Source organism: Budorcas taxicolor, chromosome 8 (genome assembly GCF_023091745.1).
Source record: "Budorcas taxicolor isolate Tak-1 chromosome 8, Takin1.1, whole genome shotgun sequence".
Lineage (NCBI taxonomy): Eukaryota > Metazoa > Chordata > Mammalia > Artiodactyla > Bovidae > Budorcas > Budorcas taxicolor.
Window position 1 is genome coordinate 103,742,581 of NC_068917.1, and position 22,722 is coordinate 103,765,302.

Genomic DNA, 22,722 nt, shown 5'->3' on the forward strand with positions numbered 1-22,722 from the left:
CAGCTGTAAGGAAATGAACTCTGCCAGCCACCTGAGGGACCTTGGAAGCGGATCTTTTCCTGGTCTGGCCTCGACATGAGAAGGGAGCCCAGTCAACATGATGGCTTCAGCTTGGTGAGACCCTCAGCAGAAAAGCCACTATGGTGCGCTTGGCAGTCTGATCGAACCCATGTGATAGTAAATAGATGTTTTACCACTAAGCATGGTAATCTGTTACACAGCACAGAAAACGAATACAACATCTAAACATAGTCAATCTGCATGAGAATTGCCTCATGATGCTAACAGGAAAAGAGCAGAATGGAAACTTCGGAATCTGTTGAGTTTCTAGGTTTTTAGCATTTATATTCTTTCTTTGTAGCCTTAGTGTTTATATTTTTAAACCTCTTTTTGAAGTACAACTGACATCAGACTCTTTTCTTAAATGTTCATAGTCTACTTAGCCAAGCTCTCCCGCATTAAACATTCCAGATACTTAAAGCTTCTGCTATGAAGTCCATGATGCTAGGCTGGAGGACCACTGATGCTGTCACTGTGAGGCTTCATTGTTTGCCTGCCCAAAGAGACTTGTCTCCGGTAGGCCAGGAAATGTTTAGCTTGCTAGCCTGTGACTTCCATAATCTTCTAAGAAGCCAAGAGGGAATCAAGCTATATCTTTACATTGTTACAATGACTCAGCCCATGGGATTCAAAGCCTTCCACCTCCAAGCTACAAGACCACTGGTTCTCCCTTCACCTTCTATTTGGGTTTGAAAACGACATTAAGTACAGGCCAGCAAACTCCCTACAGACCTACAAGGAGAGCCAAGGTTTCATTTCCATTTTTACACTGAGATGAAAATACCGTCTAAGGCCAGGCTATTCAGCTAAGATTTGGTTCCATAATGGCATGTTCTCTCTGTTGTGTGTAAAATTATACAGTGATGATGTATTTCCACGCCACTGTGCCCAGAAAGTGGCTAGGCAGCAATGACTGTAGCGAGGGTGAAAGGGTTAGGCATGTGAACACTTGTTTGTCTTTCTGAAGCACTTTTCTGTCAGCTGAATATTAAACTTTAAAAATGCTTGCATTATATTGTTTGAGGGATGAATATAATGTTTTTGACATGCAGTCTGACTAAGACCACAAGGCACTGTCTCTCTCGGAATTATTTCTTTTTTTTTTAATTGGAGGCTGATTACTTTACAATATTGTACTGGTTTTTGCCATACATTGACATGAATCAGCCACGGGTGTACATGTGTTTCCCAACCTGAACTCCCCTCTCGCCTCCCTCCCCATCCCATCCCTCAGGATCATCCCAGTGCACCAGTCCTGAGCAGCTTGTCTCATGCTTCGAACCTGGACCGGCGATCTGTTTCACATAGGATAATATACATGTTTCAACGCTGTTCTCTCAAATCATCCCGCCCTCGCCTTCTCCCACAGAGTCCAAAAGACTGTTCTATACATCTGTGTCTCATTGGCTGTCTCGCATATAGGGTCCTTGTTACCGTCTTTATAAATTTCTCAGATTTGTTTCTAATGAAGCACTGGCAATATTTTTTTTTCCCCAAACTTGTGATTCTTCTACACTAAATTAAAACTACTGTAACAAATGTACTAGAAACAGCAAAACCAGCAAATTTTCATTGCTTAGAAAAATCAGAGAGAATAACAGTCTTTCTCTTTGTTTTCCTTTCCTTCCTTCCTTCCTCTCTGGCTTTTAACATTTTAAATATTAAAGGAAACAATAAAGCAAGGAGCATTGGCACTGAAATTACAAATCTGGAGTTTGAGTGTGGGTTCCAGCAAATGTTGCATTATCTTCAGCAATTCACATAGTCTCCGAAGCCTCAGTTTTATCATTTCTAAAACAGGCAAAATGTCAAATGCATAAAGTATAAACCTATTATGTCATGAAAATATTTAGATCACTATTTAGAGTACTTTAATTATATAAATCAAATGTTGTGAGTATAAGATTATTTTTTCATTTTAATATTGACTTCCCTTTCATTAACTGGTAAAAAGATATTAAATTTTAAAAGTGAATGGTTTGTTTCTTTATTCCTAACAAAAGTCAGAATACTTGAAAGTAAATTTTATTGTTACTGTCAGGAAAAAAAAATAGTAACAGTTAACATTTATTAAGTGCTTTAATAACACTTATTAAGGTCAGGCATTGTGCTAAGAGGCACCAGATCTTACTTTACTTCATTTTCTCATTTTTCATACAAAGTAAGTCCTATTGTTAATCTCCATTTTACAGACAAGGAATCTAAAGTTTCAGGAAATTGAGCAGAAAGTGGTAACCTAGAATACAAAAGCAAGATGTCTAATCCAGAGACCACAGTTAACCACTCCTTCGCGTCAGATGCATTTTCTGGATTGACATGCTGAGAACAGGGACAACAAGATGCGGCCTGGCCAGGTCTTTGTTGCTGTAAGAATTGGGAGGTCTGGGTAGGAGAGCGTGCCCACCCTCACCACAGGGAGACGGCCACAGAGGGACACCCAAAGACACAAGCCAACACTGGCACTCCACTTGTGCGGCCTGTGGAGGAAAGAAGCTCCCCGAAACTGTGAAATGAAGAAGTCCCGTAAGATCTCAAGCACAGCGACTGGTCCACAGCCAGAACAAAACCACATGAGGACTGCCCAGGCTACCTCTGGGACTGTAAAGGCTCACAAGTAGCTCCAGAGACTGCTGCTGCTTGATGGAGACCAGGTAGAGAGTGGCTCTGGGCAAACAGGAAGGAAATGGGACAGCCAGAACCAAGAACCAGACAGAAACAGGAACCAGAGAACAAGAGAAAGTGAGTAGCCTAAACAAAACAAAACAAAACTGAAGTAAATCCAGAAAGTAGGAATACAGCAGGGCTCTGGGCTTCCCTAGCAGCTCAGGCGGTAAGCCATCTATCTGCAACGCAGGGGACCAGGGTTTGATCCCTGGGTTGGGAAGATGTCCTGGAAAGGAAAGGGTAACCCATTTCGGTACTCTGGCCTGGAGAAGTCCATGGAGAGAGGAGGCTGGCGGGCTGTAGTCCGCGGGATCACAAAGAGTTGGACACGACTGAGCGACTAACACACACTGGTTCCCAAACTGTGCCCAGAGGCACCTTAGGGTTCCAGTTGATTTAGAAGAACACAGCCAGGTAGACAGACACGCAGACAGATAGATATAGAACTATGCCAAATGTCACTGTTTCCCTCCCCTTTATAGATAGATAGAGAGAGAGAGAGAGTCAGAAACCATGTGAACCACTAGCTTGAAGTAGTTCACAGTTTCAGCATTAGATGGCATTGCATTCCTTCTGTGACATCGTCTCTGCAGTTTGTGTGCTATGTTAAAAATCAAGTATTGCCCAAAACTCAACGTGGAACAAGAAATGAGGATGGCAGCAGTCAGTACCGATCAGGTTCTAATAAGCTGCACAGTGCCCAACAGAGCAATCACATCTCCCAGTCACTGCGGTTTAGAATTAACAAAAAATTATTTTCTTCCTTTCAGACTATGTGTTTTTGCTTTGGTTTATGAAATGGCTACTCATTTATCAGGACCTACCTACTTATTAAGTTGATTAAACCGCTTAATAAATGTACTTCTTTTGGCCTAAACGCACTATGAAAAAATAACTGAGGCGAGAAGGGCACTGAGGGATTATGGGAGCATCTGCAATAGGGATTAGAGCTGTGCAGGGAAGATAGAAACGTGGGGGAGCTCAGAAGAAAGTTGTGTGTCAGTCTGCGGAGTCCTTCAGGATCCCTTGACAAGGAAAACCTGTCCCCCTGAATCCTGAAAGCATGATGGGTCTTGATCCTTCTGGGCTGCCCCTTCTTTTCATATCAGAATGAAGATTTACAACGTGAGGATTAATCCAGGGACTTTAGGTTTCAACACAGCAATATTCAATGAAAACACCATGTTATGTATATCTAACAAATCCTTACATGCCTGGCATCTTATATAATAATCTTACTTAATTTTTTTGAGGTTTTACTGTTTCTGCCCTGCCTCTCGTCATACAAACAAGGAAATGAAAACTTGGAGCAACTGAGTAGGTTGCTTAAGTGAACTCAAAGGAGGGTCAGGATTAGAACCCAGGCAAGTACACCTCAGAGATAACACTTGTTATCCCCTGTGTTATACTGTTCAGCTGTCAGGCCTTTAAGTCTCTAAAGAAATAAATCCATTTTAGACGTTTACATAGGATAAAATACTTCAAAGTAGTGCATATATTTAAATGGAGCTAAAGGCATTTCTTGGAGAAGGAAATGGCAACCCACTCCAGTATTCTTGCCTGGAGAATCCTGTAGACAGAGGAGCCTGGTGGGCTGCTGTCCATGGGGTCGCACAGAGTCGGACACGGCTGAAGCGACTTAACATGCATGCATTCATTGGAGAAGGAAATGGCAACCTACTCCAGTATTCTTGCCTGGAGAATCCCAGGGACAGGGGAGCCGGTAGGCTGCCATCTATGGGGTCGCACAGAGTCAGACACAACTGAAGCGACTTAGCAGTAGCAGCAGCAAAGGCATTTCTATTTTTGTTTATTCTTAGTTTCTAAATCCCAGAAAAAGCTTCCATCTCTTTTAGAGGTTTGTTAATACCCAACCTCACAAATAGAAACACTGTCAGTGGTAAAAACATGACACCATTAAGAGAGGGAAAAAAGTCACTCAATATTGGCATCAATGTAACAAAATAGCCTTATCCCCTTGTGTTAAAGAGCATAAATTGGTACAAACTTTCTAGAGAATATTAAATAGCAGAGTCTCAGTGAAGAAAGCTGAGATTCATATTAGATAATATTTATCCCAATGTTATTTGAAATAGCAGAAAAAGAGAAGAAAACCTAGATGCCCAGTGATCGTATCATTTAGATGTACTGAAATTTGTGAAGAAAACTCATTCTTTCAAAGATTACTTGTTGGCATGGTAACATGCACACTACTTTTAAAAATCATACAACAAATTGTATTACCATATGATTCCAATTGTACAGTATTCGTCAGAACAAAGGACTGGAAAGAAACAGCATATTCATTTTAATATTTTGGTTCTCTGAACAGTTTAGAATTCTAAATTTTCTTAATTTTTATTACTTAAAAGTTCTTAATTTTGCCATTTTCCCCCCTTAATAAATGTATTACTATGGTAAACAAAATTATTATTAAAACAGGATTTAGTACTCAAGAGGGTGAAAAGTGAAAGTGTTAGTCACCTCCGACTCTTTGCAACCCTATGCACTGTAGCCTGCCAGGCTCCTCTGTCTATGGAATTCTCCAGGCATGAATATTGTGGTGCATAGCCATTCCCTTTTCCAGCGGATCTTCCTGACCCAAGGATTGAAACCCAGGTCTCCTGCACTGCAGGCAGATTCTGAGCCACCGGGGAAGCCCACTTAAGAGGGTAAATGCAGTCTAACAGATCACCTCACTCCTCGAACATCACCCATGATTCAACACTCAACTCAAAAAAATCATGTACATAGTTTTCCTGATTATACGACTGATGGGATTCTCTCTCTCCTCTACATTGCCAAAAAGCTTTATTCAAACTTATTTCGGGGGTATTTTTGTCATCTCTTGCCTTTTATAATAATCATCTACGTACATGTGGCATCTTTCCTATCAGACTGCATGCTTTAGGATGGCTGGGCCATATTTGGTTTGTAACTCTATCTGTCTTAAGCCTTAAGCCCATTCTCCCCTGTAATTTAGTCATACTTGTAAATGAGTAAAGATTATACATTTTGGTATCTGTTATCCCAACACATGAGGCAATGGATGTCACTTGAACTGAATTGGTTCACACATGGATACAGTGTTCTTTATGGAACCCAAGGGAAAAGAACTAGATACAGTGGGTGGCACCCTAAAATATAGCTCTTTACCAGATTTTGGCTCAATTTATGTAACAGTCCATCTATATGTCCTCTTGGGAGATAAGAATGTTCCCTGCTGAAAGACCACATATCATTACTACTGTACAGACAAGCCAACCCTGGCTTTGGAAGATGCTCCGATGCCATAATTTACAGTCTCACCCCACACCAGGATTCTACATCCATTGGTTAAATGAGCAATTAAGAGATGAATGGATGGATGAATAAACAACCCATTAGGGTTGAGTTTCCATATAGGATACTCAGTTTCATTTCTATGGGGAGACAGTGGGAAAATGCCACTAGTGATTATTTATTTCAAAAGGATGACCACTCCAGGAAAACAATTTCAAAAGACTAACGGCTACTGGTCAAAGGTGGCACTTTGATGAAAGCAGAACAACAGGTTAGGCATAAGATCCTCATGTTCACTGTAACATGTTAATACCTACGAACTCACAGAAATGTCCCCAGTTCAAGGGAGTGAGTGGTAAGTAATGCTCTCCCCAATCATCAGTGGGAAACAGCTCGGTAACGTCATGAGGAAAGTCTATTCAGTGTAAAAATATCCACTGTCTTTAACAGTAAGCTCTTCAAGACCCAAGAATTTTACCTTACTAGCACTGTGTCTTCTTCCTACCTCCACCTTCCTTTACCTTTTCTCTTCATTCTCTTATAAAGCAGGTGTATAGACACTTGTGTGTGAGGGTGATCACAGGTCCTCACTATTTAAATGATACTAAGCATGTGTTCATTTTGGTAGGAAATGTGAAAAACAGGGCTTAGAAATGAGAATAGACAGATTCAATGCCAGGGGATTCCCTGGTGGCTCAGATGGTAAAGAATCTGCCTGCAATGTGGGAGCCCCAGGTTTGATCCCTGAGCTGGGAAGATGCCCTGAAGAAGGAAACGGCAGTCCACTCCAGTATTCTTGCCTGGAGAATTCCATGCACAGAGCAGCATTGCAGGGTACAGTACATGGGGTCACAAAGAGTCAGACATGACTGAGGGACTTTCATTCCAGTCACTCATGACTGAACCATGGATGCCTGGAAACCAACACAAAGATTATGTTTCAGGTCCAAGAACCAGCTTATTACATAAGCAACCCAGGTGACTCAGACACAGGTGGTCCTTGGACCACACCTGGAGAAGCACAGGTGCAGCAGAGCCCTTCATGGAACAGATGAAGAAACTGTCATAAAGGTTACATGGCTTGCCCAAAGTCACACCCATCAGTGAGTGGCAAATCTAGAGTAAGAATATAGTTAATGCCTTTCCAACTACACTCCATCACATTTCATGCTTAGCAGTCCAAACTTTTGTCTTCCTTCATCAGTGCTCTAGAAGCAGCAGCTGCAAAAACATTCATAGCTAACATTTCTGTAACACTTCCATAGGCACTATCATATAAGATTATCAAACAATATGCTATCGGTATCTGGGGTAAGAGGGAACAGAAATTCAGAGTTTAAGATGCTTCCTTAAATTTTTATATAATATAGATTTGAGGCAAAGTAGACCACCTGACCTGCCTCTTGAGAAACCTGTATGCAGGTCAGGAAGCAACAGTTAGAACTGGGCATGGAACAACAGACTGGTTCCAAATAGGAAAAGAAGTACGTCAAGGCTGTATATTGTCACCCTGCCTATTTAACTTATATGCAGAGTACATCATGAGAAACGCTGGGCTGGAGGAAACACAAGCTGGAATCAAGATTGCTGGGAGAAATATCAATAACCTCAGATATGCAGATGACACCACACTTATGGCAGAAAGTGAAGAAGAACTGAAGAGCCTCTTGATGATAGTGAGAGAGTGAAAAAGTTGGCTTAAAACTCAACATTCAGAAAACTAAGATCACGGCATCTGGGCCCATCACTTCATGGCAAATAGAGTGGAAACAGTGACAGGTTTTAATTTGGGGGGCTCCAAAATCACTGCAGATGATGATTGCAGCCAAATTAAAAGATGCTTGCTCCTTGGAAGAAAAGTTAGACCAACCTAGACAGTATATCAAAAAGCAGACATTACTTTGCCAACAAAGGGCCATCTAGTCAAAGCTATGGCTTTTCCAGTAGTTATGTATGGATGTGAGAGTTGGACTATAAAGAAAGCTGAGTGCTGAAGAATTGATGCTTTTGAACTGTGGTGTTGGAGAAGACTCTTGAGAGTCCCTTGGACTGCAAGGAGATCCAACCAGTCCATCCTAAAGGAAATCAGTCCTCAATATTCATTGGAAGGACTGATGATAAAGCTAAAACTCCAATACTTTGGCCACCTGATGTGAAGAACTGACTCATTTGAAAAGACCCTAATGCTGGGAAAGATTGAAGGTGGAGGAGAAGGGGATGACAGAGGATGAGATGGTTCGATGGCATCACCGACTCAATGGACATGAGTTTGAGTAAACTCTGGGAGCTGGTGATGGACAGGGAGGCCTGGCATGATGTAGTCCATGGGGTCTCAAAGAGTCGGATACGACTGAGTGAATGAACTGAACTGAGTTGGACTTAATGAGTCAATGACTAGTAAGCACTCAAATGTTAACCATTATTATTATCTCCATTTTTTTTAGAAACTGTCAAAACTATAAATATTGACCTTTGAAAAATTTAAATTGGTATAAAAATTAATTAAAAATAAAATGAAGTCAAACTACACAAAATCTATTACATTTTCAAACCGAAAAATATCAATTTTTTAAAAATAAAACTTAGCTGTAAAATAATGCCAAAGAAAAGTAAATGTGAGAGGAAGAAGGAAAACTCACAGTGGTAGGCAGTTTATTATAATCTCGTTTGTGCCCCCAAAACCAATGGGTAAGTTTTCATTCTACAATCTATACAAAAACATTTCTCATGAAAACTTCAGTTAAAGTAAATCTGGAAAAATGTAACCAACCAGAAATGTTTTACTGTGCTTTATATTAAATTGTTGAAGAGATTAAAGCAGACTAATATATGCTCTAGAAAATATTTTCTTAATCAAAAGTGAATGTCACTCTAATTCTGACTTAAATATCCATAGTCACAAAGATAGGATGAAAATGTCAAGACTGGATCAAAACAATGGGTCAAGCTACCTAGAAATAAAGCTACACACAGCATTATTAATCTTGTAAGTCATCAGTTGCAAAGGGACAGTACATTGTACATCACATTGTAATGTAACAGCAATAGATCATTTACTATTCGATACGTTATAGACAAATCAAGATATATAAATGAATGCATTTTCATATTCTATTTTCAATTTTATTCTGTCCCTGCTTCTCATGTCTTTCAAATGTATGTCTGCTTTAGTGACAGATTTCTGGCCTTAAAAGCTGTATAACCAATTCAGATTAAACTAAAATATTAAGAAATTTCATTATGAAATTATATCAACCTTACTATCTTAGCACAGCAATGTAAGTATCTATACTACAGTCAGACTTAGTATTCTAATTTGATGTATATGGCATTTAGTGTTTTTAGATACATTAGAGTACAGTAGAGTTAGCAAGGTGCTTAGAAATAGTGTTTTTTAATTAAAACATCTTCATTTTCCCCAAGACATAAGAATTTGCCAAATTAAATAAAGCTAGTGCTCTAATCTCTATAGCTTTTGTTTATTTGGTCATTATATATGACCTTTGCAGGATGTCCAAATACAGGCTTCCCCTGTTTTCATTCAGGAACTCAGATTCCAGCGCTTCGATTTATGGCTAGGCGTCTCCTCTGGATCTGGGGCCATTATACAAAGGAGCATTCCCGGGCATCACGTGCTCAGCAAGGTTAGCAAAGCAAATCCCTTCAGCAAATCATGGGTGAATCACTAGCTGGCCTGGCTGCAGCAAACGCAAACGCTTGTCAGCTTTCCACCTCGTCAGTTTCCTGGGCAGGTCCTATAAGGCTGGACTCCTGAGCGACTATCTTCTCTCTCCCCGCCTCCCCCGAGAAAGGAAAATAACTCAAGCAAACGAATCCCTGACTGCCACATGAAGAGAAGCTTTCTGAAGTGGAGAAATACCCATTTAGAATGAACTCATGGAAAACCCTACTTAAAATGCAGCGCTCTTTGTGTCAACAAAAAGTCTACTTGGGCAGGATAAATAGGTGAAGCCATGAATTTCCAGTCTCCCAATGCCAGACTAAATCCCACTTCTTCAAAAAGACCCTGTTATTGCTCTGTCACCCTCTTAGAACTTTGTATTTGCTTTGGATCATTATAATAACTCCTCTATGGGCGGAGAAGACCAGCCAGGGTTTAAGTAAAGCCATGACCACACATAGTCTAGACAGTATCATCTTCACTAAAATACATGAATAAAAAGTAGCTTCTTGGAGCATAAGGCTCTAGCTTAGGGCTTAAAGAAAAAAAAAAAGGTACAGACACAAGAAAAAAAAGATTATTTCTATGGAAAAACACATTGTTAAAGTGTTTTTTCAAAGAACATGACAAAGTATATGTAAAAGGAGAGACGAATTTCGTTTTGAACTGGAGGTATGCATTACCTTTTCGTAAACATAATTTCAGAGAAACAAGTATAAGATTCTATAAACCAGATATGTCCCTTTATTTCCAGACAACTCAAAATAAAAATCAGAAATATTAAATAAGTGAAATCCCTGTGTACTTAAACTGACCTCCAGGGTACAGTTAAACCTGTAGTACAAAGCAAAAAAAACCAACAAACCTGTGTATAGAGGGTTGATTGCCACCTAAAACACTTTATTTCCCATTGAATGCTGTGTGTATTGGGATTGCCAGATAAAATACAAAATGCCAAGTGAATTTCAGACAAACAGTGAATACTTTTGTCAGTGTAAGTATACCCGTGCAATTACTTGTATTTGCTAAATTTGGCAATTTTCATCCCTACACTTATCATAAGTGTAGGTGTCCACATCTCCGGGCAATGACCTTTCAAGTCCTAAAAAGATGCGTCACTACAGAGCCCTTCTTACTTTATACAGATTGTTAATTTGCACACACAGAAGTAGCCCTTTCCTTACAGGTTAGTAACCATTCAAACTCATTTACTTCATAATCAATTTAATGTGAATCTGATTAACTACAGTCAACTCAAAAAATGAATTATATAGCGCAAGATGCAGGGAATAAAATTATAAGCACAATGTCTTAAAATCAAGCAAGCTTCCCCTCCTACCAAAGCTGAACAGGGGTTATTTCCATACCTAAGCAACATAATAATTGCAATATAGGGAAGTAACAACACTTAATTCAATTCAGAGTGCAAAGAATACCTAATAGAAGTAATTCCTTTGCTGGGTTCACGTGGAGAACATGAATAACATCACCAAAGGTGTTACTCCTCTAACCGCTTCATCATAAACTTTCCTGATTTTGCCTAATGAGACATCAGCACTCCCACAGCACTTTTCATATTTTATTTACCAAATTATATTGTCTTTATTTAAATTATCTATTATGAGCTCCTAAATAATGAGGGTCCCTTGAGAACAGAATCCATATTTTCATTGATCTCTACATCCGTACTACTTAACAAAGGCCCAAGTAGACATTTCATATGTTTATTAACAAAATAAACTATTATTTACAAGCTCATACTAGAACTTAACCTAAAGAAATGTCGTGGACAGGCAGGATGTGGAACTGCCTAATTATAACTATCTTTTAACAAATATTCTTTTCAATGAGACTCAGTATTAAATTCCATTAAATTTCAAGCAATGGGCTTCCCTGGTGGCTCAGACGGTAAGGCAGTGCAGGAGACCCAGGTTCGATCCCTGGGTGGGGAAGATCCTTTGGAGAAGTGAATGGCAACCCCCTCCGTATTCTTGCCTAGAGAATCCCATGGACAGAGGATCCTAGTAGGTGTCCATGGAGTCACAAAGAGTAGGACACGACTGAGCGACTAATACTTTCACTTTCGAGCAACACAGGTATCTTTCTATTGTTACTAGGGAACCTATAAAACTCCACCCAGAAAAAAAGATATAGTTCATTTATTCATTCAGGAAATATTTAGACTTTTCCAAGTGCTAGGCCCTGTTCCAGAGATGGGAAATAAGATAAAGCCTTGTGATCACTGAATTCCCGTAAGAATCCAGAAACAGATGAAGTAGCAGTGAGAGATTAGAAGGGGAGATAAATATCTTTTCCTTTTCTAGGTGGACGGTCATGGGACCCACCCATTGGAAGTGGTCACATGTTAAGTTGGGGGACAACAATAAGGACTCATGACCCTATCCACTTGCCATTTCTTTCATTTATGTCAGACACGGTCTTTCACTGAGGATCAGAAGAAAACAGAACAGGGCCCTAAATGATGGATGGTGGCCAGCTGTGCCCTAAGCATGACAGGTCCACCGGAAGGAGCTGATGACCCTTCTTAAGAGACGTTGACAAAATGGCCTGTTCTATTTAAAAACTCATTTTTAACAGTCAACACTATTTAACTATTTAATCTGGAGATATCCAGAGGGTTACTAGGACAAAACTGTCATTTCTTCTGGGGCTAGCAGGACTTTTCATACATAGGGCCTGAGGCTCAACAAATAAGATGCAGGCAACTCTGAAGTACAGATATATCTTTGGAAAAGCAAAGGCCACTTAGAATAAAATTTACAGTCTGTTATTAGAGCTAACAGCTGCTAAACCATAACAATATCCTTATACCATGTCATAGAAATGAAGCACCATCACAGCCACCAAATCCACTATTGTATGTATGCTGGTGTGTGGATGAGAGGGGTACATCAGAGAGAAGAGGGAGATGGCAGGGCAGGGACAGGGGCAGAAAATACACATGCAGACGAGACCTCATGGTAATGACAATACAGTGTCATACATTAGCCAGACCACGTGCTAAGTGTGCTTCACAGAAATCACCTCATTCTAGTGCTCACGGTCGCTTAACTATAGAAAGGTCCTACCACCCCTATGTCAATTCTGAAACTGAGGCTCAGAGCTCAGTCATTTTCTCAAGGCCATGAAACCATAAGTGAGGAGTGGGGATTCAAATTCTAAACTCTGGCCTATTTCATTCCAAAACAAAGCTCTCAAGCCCTAAGCAACAGTGATTCCCAGGGGCTACCACAGTTCCTTCAGGAAACCTTGGCATCTTGTATGACCTTTAAGGATAAGGACAAACAACTGGGTAGCCTCCATTCTGGACCGACAGGCGTCTCGGCCAGATGAGGTCTGAGTCACTCTCATCAAACCTAAAATAAGAAGGAGCTCCATGTTCCGCCTGCTGTGTCCACACCTCAGAAGGAACTCTGTTAGGTTCATGTGGTATTTTTGTTTTCTGTTTCTGTTTTAAAAGTTTCTTATGAGTAAAAATATTTGAATGGATTTGGGCAACAAAAGGGTACAAAGAGCTGGTATTTGAAAGTTGTTTTCTTGTTTGACCAGGCCCAGGATTTGGGGTCTGGGCAGCGCTGTGGGGCTTCCGCGGGGACTCTCTCCTGACCACACCCATGGTGCCAACCAGCCCGTGGCTGACCCAACAACGGAGGCTCTCATGAATGGCCTCCCAGGCCCTTCCTCAAAGGGGCCTTAACAGGGATGCCACAGGGACCTGAGGAGACTCAGGGTAGCTCTGGTTCCTCTTCAGAGCAACAGGATATGCAGCTCGTCACCTGTGGCCAGGGAATAAGAGGCTCCTGTGTCCAGTACCTTCCCTGACAGGACTAACTGGGAAACCTTCCCTTCTGGCTGCACAGTTCTCTACTGCAGTCATGTTTTAAAAAATCATTTCTTTGAGAAACGATAGGCGTACCATCCCCTTTAACGGGGGAGAGTACACCTACAGCCAATTATTCTAAAGCTGATATGAAGAAAAGTCATAATTCCTTGCTTTTACATCAATTCTAGTTCTGTGTTTTCCAACAGAAAATTCTACATGGCTGATCCACAGTAGTTATGTCCTTATCATTTGAATATATATTTCTAAGTAGAACTCTAAATAACCTTGGAAATCAAATCAGCCAACTCCATCCTATAGATGAAGGTACAGAGAAATGACTGCAGAAAGTGACCTGCCCAGAATCACCCACAGTTAATGACAAGAGTCAGGATTAGATTCCAGAGGCATCTTGCCTCCATGAGTGTAAGTGGGGAAACACATACACACACAGGAAAATATAAACAATAAAAACCAAGATAAATGAGAAACTAATACAATGTTCTCCTTAATAAAGCAAACAGGAGGGTAATATGTGTAAAAACTATATAATGTGCCAGTAATTCAGTTTCCAATGACTCCTGTTAACACTTCATTTCAGAGATCACCAGTTGTTCATAATAATGCCAAATTCAAGAGGACCCTTTCTGTGGGTTCCAGGTACCTTTATAGCCACACTGTTTACACCTAACCCTGGGTAGCCACAAAACTACATGCTGATGTTCACAAGCAAGAAAATGGTGGAAAGTGTGGGTGGAACTGAACAAGCTGGAGGCCTCGGCAGGGAGAACAGCACCTAACTGGGAGTGAGCCCACTTCTTGGTTTGAGCCACCAGCTAACACAGACTTAAATTTCTCAATTAACTTGGGAGCTTCAGTCTCTTTATTTGTAAGATTAGGAAGTTGGATAGTGTGATTTTTTGAAAGACATAGTGTGATTTTTGTTCTCAGCTCTTCTGCTGCTAAGTCGCTTCAGTTGTGTCCAACTCTGTGCGACCCCATAGACGGCAGCCCACCAGGCTCCCCCGTCCCTGGGATTCTCCAGGCAAGAACACTGGAGTGGGTTGCCATTTCCTTCTCCACTGCATGAACGTGAAAAGTGAAAGTGAAGTCGCTCAGTCTTAATTCTAAATCTGGACAGTCCTTGCTATATTAAAAAAAAAAAGGAGAAGTTGTTCTTTACTATCCTTACACAGTGGAACAAGTCCAATGTCAAGCTCTACATTTAAAAAGCCAAAAGAAAACCTAAAAGGAATATAAACAAACAGAAAGCATGGTCTGGAAAGAGGGCCACCGTAGTCTGGGTTGACCAGACTAGTCTTGGTTTATGCTTGTTGTCCCAGTGTCCCAGTTAGTGCCTCTGCTCACTACCAAAAGGGTCGCAGTTTGGACGCTACATTATATGGTTAGCCCTACAAGGAACTGGTATCCTTTATCTCAGGGACTCCTGCAGCGCCTCTGATCACCTAAAGGCTGAAACTCAAACGCCTTAGTATGCTATGCTGACTCTGAGTCAAAAATCTATCCAGCATACCCACCACATGGTAATCACACCCAACTATTTCCAGTTCCCCAGAGGTGAGTTTTTGCTGAGCTTCTCCTCAACCCCCACCTTATAGGAAGACAAACTCCTCCACATACATCAAGACTGAACTCAACACTGCCTCCTCTGGGAGCCCTCCTTTCCCTCCACTCTGCCCAGACATCAACTAGCATGTGGGTCCCACTGCTTTTGCAACTCTCTCTTAGTCTCCTCTAATACACTGTAAGCTCAGTAAAGAATGGATTATAAAAGCAAAAATAAACAAGTAGGATTACATTAAACTATAAAGCTTCTGCACAGTAAAGGAAACCATCAATAATACAAAAAGACAACCTACTGAATGGTAGAAAGAGAAAGAAAGTGAAGTTGGCCAGTCATGTCCAACTCTGCAACCCTGGGAACTATACCCTTCCAGGCTCCTCCATCCATGGGATTCTCCAGGCAAAAATACTGGAGTGGGTTGCCATTTCCTTCTCCAGGGGATCGTTATGATCCAGGGATCGAACCTGGGTTTCCCGCATTACAGGGAGACACTTAACCCTCTGAGTCACCAGGAATGAAAACATTTTACTGAATGGTAGAAGATACTTGCAAATGATAAATCTGATAAGGAGTGAATACCCAAAATATACAAAAATACTCACACAACTCAACAACAACAAAGTCTGATTTAAAAATGGGAAGAGGAGCTGAACAGACATTCTTCCAGAAGACAGATAGTCAACAGACACATGAAAAGATATTCAGATCACTAATTATTAGAGAAATGCAAATCAAAACCACAATAAGATATTACCTCTTGACTGTCAGAGTGACTATTATCAAAAAAGAAAGAAATAACAAGTATTGGAGAAGATGCGGAGAAAAAGGAACCCTCCTACACTGTCGGTGGGAATGGAAATCGGTACAGTCACTATGAAAACCAGTGTGGAGAGTCCTCAAAAAATTAAAAGTAGAACTACCATATGATGCAGTTATCCGACTCCAGGGTGTTTCTCCAAAGAATAAAAAGACACTAATTTTAAAAGATATGTGTACTGCTATGTTCAACACAACATTATTTACATAGCCAAGAGATGAAAACAATCTAAGTGCCCATCAATAGATGGCTGGATAAAGAAGATGTAGTATCAGACACAATGGAATATTACTCAGCTATAAAAAAGATGATATCTTGTCATTTATAACATGGATGGACCTTGAAGGTATTATTTTAAGTGGAGTAAGCCAGAGAAAGACAAATACATGATTCCACTTATTGTGGAATTAAAGTAATGGTTACCAGAGGGGAAGGAGTGGGGAGGAGGGTTAAATGGATGAGAGAGATCAATAGTATGGTGATAGATGGAAACTAAATTTTTGGTAGTGAGCATGCTGTATAAATATACTGCTGTACCACATGAAACTTATATATTATAAACCAATGTTGTCTCAATTTTTAAAAAATGGTGTTTACCTTATTCATCTTTTTATCCCTTAGTACATATTTAGCAACTCAACAATATGTTTGTTGAATTAAATTGAACACAGAAATACATAATGATTTGCTTATAGGGTATTTGCTGAATTCTCTTTCATCACAGTAACAAGAAAACAATGGGCTCTCCTTGGTGTAAGGCACAGTCTTTTAGTTTCAGTGATCATTTCAAGCCAGAAGGGATCCAACTAGAAAAACAGTGTCTCTCTCTTCTTCCCCAAAGAGACAGGCTCAACCTGGATTTATTTTGCTTTATGTTCCTCACTCTCTCCCACGATTACAATGCAAAAACCTCCACACCATAACCATTATTTTCTCTTTCCAAATCCTGGTTTCCCTCTTCTCTAATTATCCCCAACAGAAGTGTCCCCATCACAAAGAACACAGCAAGAAAGGCAAGGACTTATAACTCAAGATAGACTGTGGTCAAATAAGGAAGAACTTGACTGCCATTCTGAATCAACTGTGGAACAGACTCAAAAGGAATTCTTGGTAAAATGTCAAGTGGGGAGAATTCAAGCCTGGGGAAAGGATAACATGACCTCATGTTAGGACAATGAACCTTCAAGTTAACTACACCTTGAGCTAAACACTCCCTTAATCAGAAGCAGTCAGTGACTGATGCTCCAACACCAAACAATGAAAAAGAGCCTATGAGATGAGTCCTAAGCGGCAGCATCAGAAGAGAAAGGAGGAAAGGCATGCTCCCTGAAAGCTTTCTTCTACCCAGGAAACAGCACAGGCAACTAGGCAGTATCAACAGAAACAAGTGGGATTACAATGTTTCAATTCATGAGCACAGTGTTGCTCAAGCTTTGTATCTCCATCTAGCATGTTCCAGTAGCTGTTGGTATTACAGAGGCAGGAATAGAATGGAGGTGAAAAACACATGAGCTCTGGAAACAGACTGCCTGAAAGTATCCTAGTTCCTGTACTTAACCAGCTGTGTGACCTTGGGCAAATTACCTAACGTCCCTGTGCCTCAGTTGTCACCTCTGGATAATGAAGCTAACAAACAAGATAAGATAGCTTGGCACATGATTTAAACGCTATATGTGTTTTACAAATAAAACTATTAAGATCCAGTACTCACTCAAGAGCAGCTTATACACAACCTCGTGCTTCAAAACTGCTACTGGTATTGCCATCATAAATCTCAAAGACCCTTTTATTCTATGTTGACTCCTAGAAATTTGACTTGTCGACCAACAAATCCTTTTAACTGAAGGATAAATAACCAATAAACATTGGTTTACTGAACTAAATAAGTCTAAAACCCAGAGGTCACTCTGACATGGTGAAATACAAACTGAAGGTTTGACACAGTTAAATCCAACCATAGTCATCACCAGAATAAATGAATAAGGTAAGCAATTATTTATTGAGCAGCCACTGCGGTCACTTTCCTAGCTGTAGTAAATATTTGATGGGAAGGCATAAAATGTGACAGGGATGTAACCAGTCTTGGCTTCTGCCACACGACTGAACAAAATGGCATCAACTTTGTGAATTCACTCTGGCTTCTTCTGGTCCTCAGTTTTGAAGGCTCGGAAATTTAGTTTGGTCAGCACACTCATTTATTCAACAGTTACTTGACAAGCACCTACTTTGCGCCAGATCCTACAAGAGGAAACGTGGAGAAAGTGGACAACACATCATTATAATCCCTGCCCAAAGTTGCAAAGTGGACAATTTGGCAGAGAAGACATATTAAAAACCCAAACGTGCACTACAAAATACCTGATTGTCAATAACCTAATTTACAATGAGAAGAGCTTCGAGTAGACTAGAATTTTTGTTCCTACAGACCAACTCATCTCTTGGCAAGCATGACTACATAAAATTCAAGCCGGGGAGTATGCTGTATGAATGGGATCCAGGCACCACATTGATAAAAAAAAAAACCCGGAATGTTTAGGGTTGTAAATTACCTATTCTCCCATTCTCGCCCCTTTTCTCCAAAAGTCTAAAGTGCACTTTTCAAATTTCTCTGTCCTCTACTACAATCCCATACACTATCTCGTCTCACCAAATTTCTTCACCTATCACCCTGATTGACGTTTTCCATGTTGTAAAACTTCCTCCATCATACACCTATAGAAATAGTGCCACTTATTTCAGAAGCAGCCACATATAGTCAATCTTTGTAGAGTTCACCAGTTTAACCTTAGAGGGTAGCGTGATATCTGTTACTTTTACAGTAGGAGTTGGTGGGGTGGGGCAGAAGGGCCACTTAGGACCACGGTGCCCTGAAACTGGTACTCCATAAACCCTCAAAGTAGTTCTCATTTAACCTGCAAAATCACCCAATCAGGCCCAAAAGTTAACTTTATATGAGTCATTAAGCATATTACACAGTGGAAAATGCTAGGCATTATACAAAGGTCAAAATTAAAGCAAGAACTTGGCAGGTTCATAGTCCAAGTTCAGTAGTTATTTTCTGTTGGTCGTTCTATGAACTATGAGCAGTACTTGAGATAATAGAAGAAGTACATGCATATGAAAAGTTTCAACCAACACTCAGATCAGCAGTAAACAAATACCTGAGTCAATACAAAAGTGAAATATCTCATGTTATTTAATAATAATTAAAAAAAACACAACAGCATCCGTGTTTCATGTTTCATCCCTACCATGGAGAATGTATATCTGTAGCACAGGAAAGCACAGGTCTTTTGTTGACAATTAAACATAGATGGAAACCATTTTTGTACTTCAATTGAACTTTGTTTGATGGAAAAAGATAATTTCACGTCTGAGGTGATGGGGATGCCAGTTAGTCATAGTTGTCAGGCCTTTGGTTGTGTCGACAATCCCAAGACCTGGTCTTTATCCTGAGAGCCATAATTAGGGCTCTCTTTCCCAGAGCTAAAATTAACGTTGTTCCCAGCATTTCAGAGGATCCACATGATCCCAGGTTCCATCCACTCAACCCTGCTTTACAAACTGGAATAAAGAGCAATAGAGCAACTTGCCACTGAATTTTCATGGAGAAAGATGAAATGCTTAATATTTTTAAAAAATATATTTTTTTAATGTGATGAAACAGCAACTTGAATACAGTCTATGGAGAAAATGTAATTCCAGAGGGTAATTATTTAAAATGCTCAGTGGATGAACTTTTAAAATAGGCCCTCTAAGATCCAAAAGAAATATTCTGCGTGTTTCTTCTTCATAGACTCATTTCCAGGAGTCAGCACACGGCCTAGAAGTTATGAGGTGTTCTTTTAACTCTTTTCTGAAAACATAAATGAATAAATATATTCCTCGTGATCACTAACCATGAATTTTTCACCCAGGAAAAAAAAGTTATTTAAAGACAAAAATTATTCCAGTATACATCACATAAAAGAATAAAACCTTGTTTTTCACCTTGAAAGATGAATTAACTTTCACCACTAAAAACAGGCTCAACGGACATGAGTTTGAGCAGACTCTGGGAGGTGGTGAAGGGCAGGGAAGCCTGGCGTGCTGCAGTTCATGGGGTTGCAAAAGGGTCAGACATGACTTAACAACTAAATGACAACAATTAAAAACAGACAATTAATGGAAAAAAAATAAGTTTTCATAAAGATGACTGTCACAGATGGCATTAATTCTAAACAATTTTGTGCAATTAATATATAAAAATCTTGATGTACTGACCTATATGCATGCAGTAGCAATGACTGAATGTGAAAGATGTCTTATTAGGAAACAGACTCATAAAAAATGACTATATATGAAAGAATACCATAAGAGACTAAAAATACTTTCTGGGAATTTGTAAGAAACAGACTATGGACAAAAGTTCCATAATTTGGGCTGTAATAAAACCTTTCAAAAGCAAGTGTTTGTCAATGCTTGATAGCCAAACTTGTTAATAAGATCTCCCCCATCATCATCATTTGCATCACATCACTAAGACATTACTTCCCTGAGACCAATTCTGTAATTATAGGAAGACTGGGATGCTGACTTTATCATAAACATTTGCTATAAAGATGCCTTGTCCCCTTGTAATTCCTGCATGGAATGTTCACACGTCGTGGAGGTTCACACAGTTGTTTTATCCCTACCATAAACTGATCTGGTTTGTTTATGGTAACTCACCAAGGACAATGACCACGGTCTTCAGAAGACTCATCATGGTATCCCGATTCCGTCGGGGTCCAGAACTGTGCCGAGACATCCTCATAGTCCTCTGGCGAACATAGCCAAAGATATGAGCATACAGAACCACCATGACGACAAAGGTCACCAGGTTGAAAATGGCCCAGAAGACCAAGTAAGAGTCGCTGTAGAGGGGCGCCATGTTGGAACAATTTTCAATATCACAAATGCAGTTCCAACCCACACTGGGGATAGCCCCCATAACGATGGCCATGGTCCAGATGACCACAATCACCACCACCACGCGCCGATTGCTCATCCGCGTGTGCAACTGCATACGGAAAACTGTGATGTGCCTCTCAATTGCAATGGCCAGGAGGTTGGCCACAGAGGCCGTCAGGCTGGTGTCAATGAGGCCCTGACGCAGGAGCCACGTGCTGACAGTCAGTCTCCGAGTATTGGGTCCTGTGTTGAACATTAGGTAGAAGTAGGCCAACCCAGCAAAGAAGTCCGCAGCAGCCAGATTCGCCATTAAGTAATAAATAGGAAAATGGAAGCGGCGGTTGACATAGATCGCCACCATGACCAGGAGGTTGGCCAACATGATGAAGATACAGACGGTGATTCCAAGCCCCATCACCAGCTTGCTGACTGTGTTCCATTCTGTGGCAAGATACTTTCCACTCCGGTTATAAAAGAAGGCGATGGACTCATTGTAGAAGCACTGCGGTTCATTCATGGCTGTGAACTAAAAGAGAAAGGAAGAAAGATGAGAAAAAGCGAAAAACCACAGATCCAAATTTAAAGATGTATAGATAAAGCAAGCTTCTATGGTAAATGTGGCCCCCAAAAAGCCATAAGCAAAGAATTTGAAAATCTGACTCTTTGTAATGTTCTATGATTATGTTGAAACCCCAAGATTTCTTACAGTTTTACTGTCCTCAAGATTAAAGAGAGTTGGAGTTAAATAAATGACAAGGTCTGTGCTTGGTGGTTGCACATCATTGAAGTCTACTAGAAAAGCCACACGACCCAGAAATCGTGCTTAAAATACATGAGACAGATGAGAATTTTGCAAGAGTGTTGCAACTGGAATATTTATCACAGTGCAATCTATTTTGACCTGTTATTTAGGGGATCTGTAAACACAGTTGGTTTATAGATAGGGTATTATTGCCCTATTATTCTGCATTTCTGTTCTCACATAGCATGTTCAATCTGTGTCAGGCATCTTGTAACGTTAAGTCCCCACAGGAACTATCAGTGCCAACATTTCAAAGAGGTCACTATGCATCAAAGCTTCTTTGCCCAAAGCCAGCGTTTGCTGTTCAACATTCCTGTGGTCAGCACTGTCTGTCCCCAAAACTACCTACCCCAGAATGGCATTCGTCAACGCATCTATGTTTGAGAACTTTTTTCTTTTTGGAGGACATAAGAATTATATTACCTAGTGTAACCTTCAAAGAGCAGTTGCTATTGGGACACTTTTCTAAAGCATATCTTTTAAAATGATAATGAGTGATTCAGTTCAGTCCAGCTGCTCAGTCATGTCTGACTCTCTGCGACCCCATGAACCGCGGCACGCCAGGCCTCCCTGTCCATCACCAACTCCCGGAGTTCACTCAAACCCATGTCCATTGTGTCATTGATGCCATCCAACTATCTCATCCTCCATCATCCCCTTCTCCTCTTGCCTTCAATCCCTCCCAGCATCAGGGTCTTTTCAAATGAGTCAGGTTTCACATCAGGTGGCCAAAGTATTGGAGTTTCAGCTTCAACATCAGTCCTTCCAGTGAACACCCAGGACTGATGTCCTAATGTTTTATTATGTGTTTTCTTATTTTTAACATCCTCAATTGGAATATACTTGCTTATTAACTACTTGAACTCTTAATTGAGTCCAAAATGGATTGAGGAGGTTTATAACAGAATGATATAGGCAGTCAATAAAACTATTACAATAAAATTAGAGAGTAAGAAGTGACATGAAGGAGAAACTAGAAAATTACACACCAAATCAACTTTCTTAAAGACTTAAGTTCACCTGTGACTCCTAAAATTGGAGAATAATTTTTGAAGAC

At 40.3% G+C, this 22,722-nt stretch overlaps 1 protein-coding gene across 1 annotated transcript in view; it reads right to left on the bottom strand.

Moving 5' to 3' along the window:
- Positions 1-22,722, bottom strand: part of LPAR1 (lysophosphatidic acid receptor 1) — a 162,058-nt gene that overhangs the window by 41,660 nt on the left and 97,676 nt on the right. Inside the window, exon 3 of the mRNA XM_052645153.1 lies at positions 20,642-21,389. Within this exon, the coding sequence (XP_052501113.1) occupies positions 20,642-21,389 (748 nt within the window). The remainder of the gene's footprint in view (positions 1-20,641; positions 21,390-22,722) is intronic.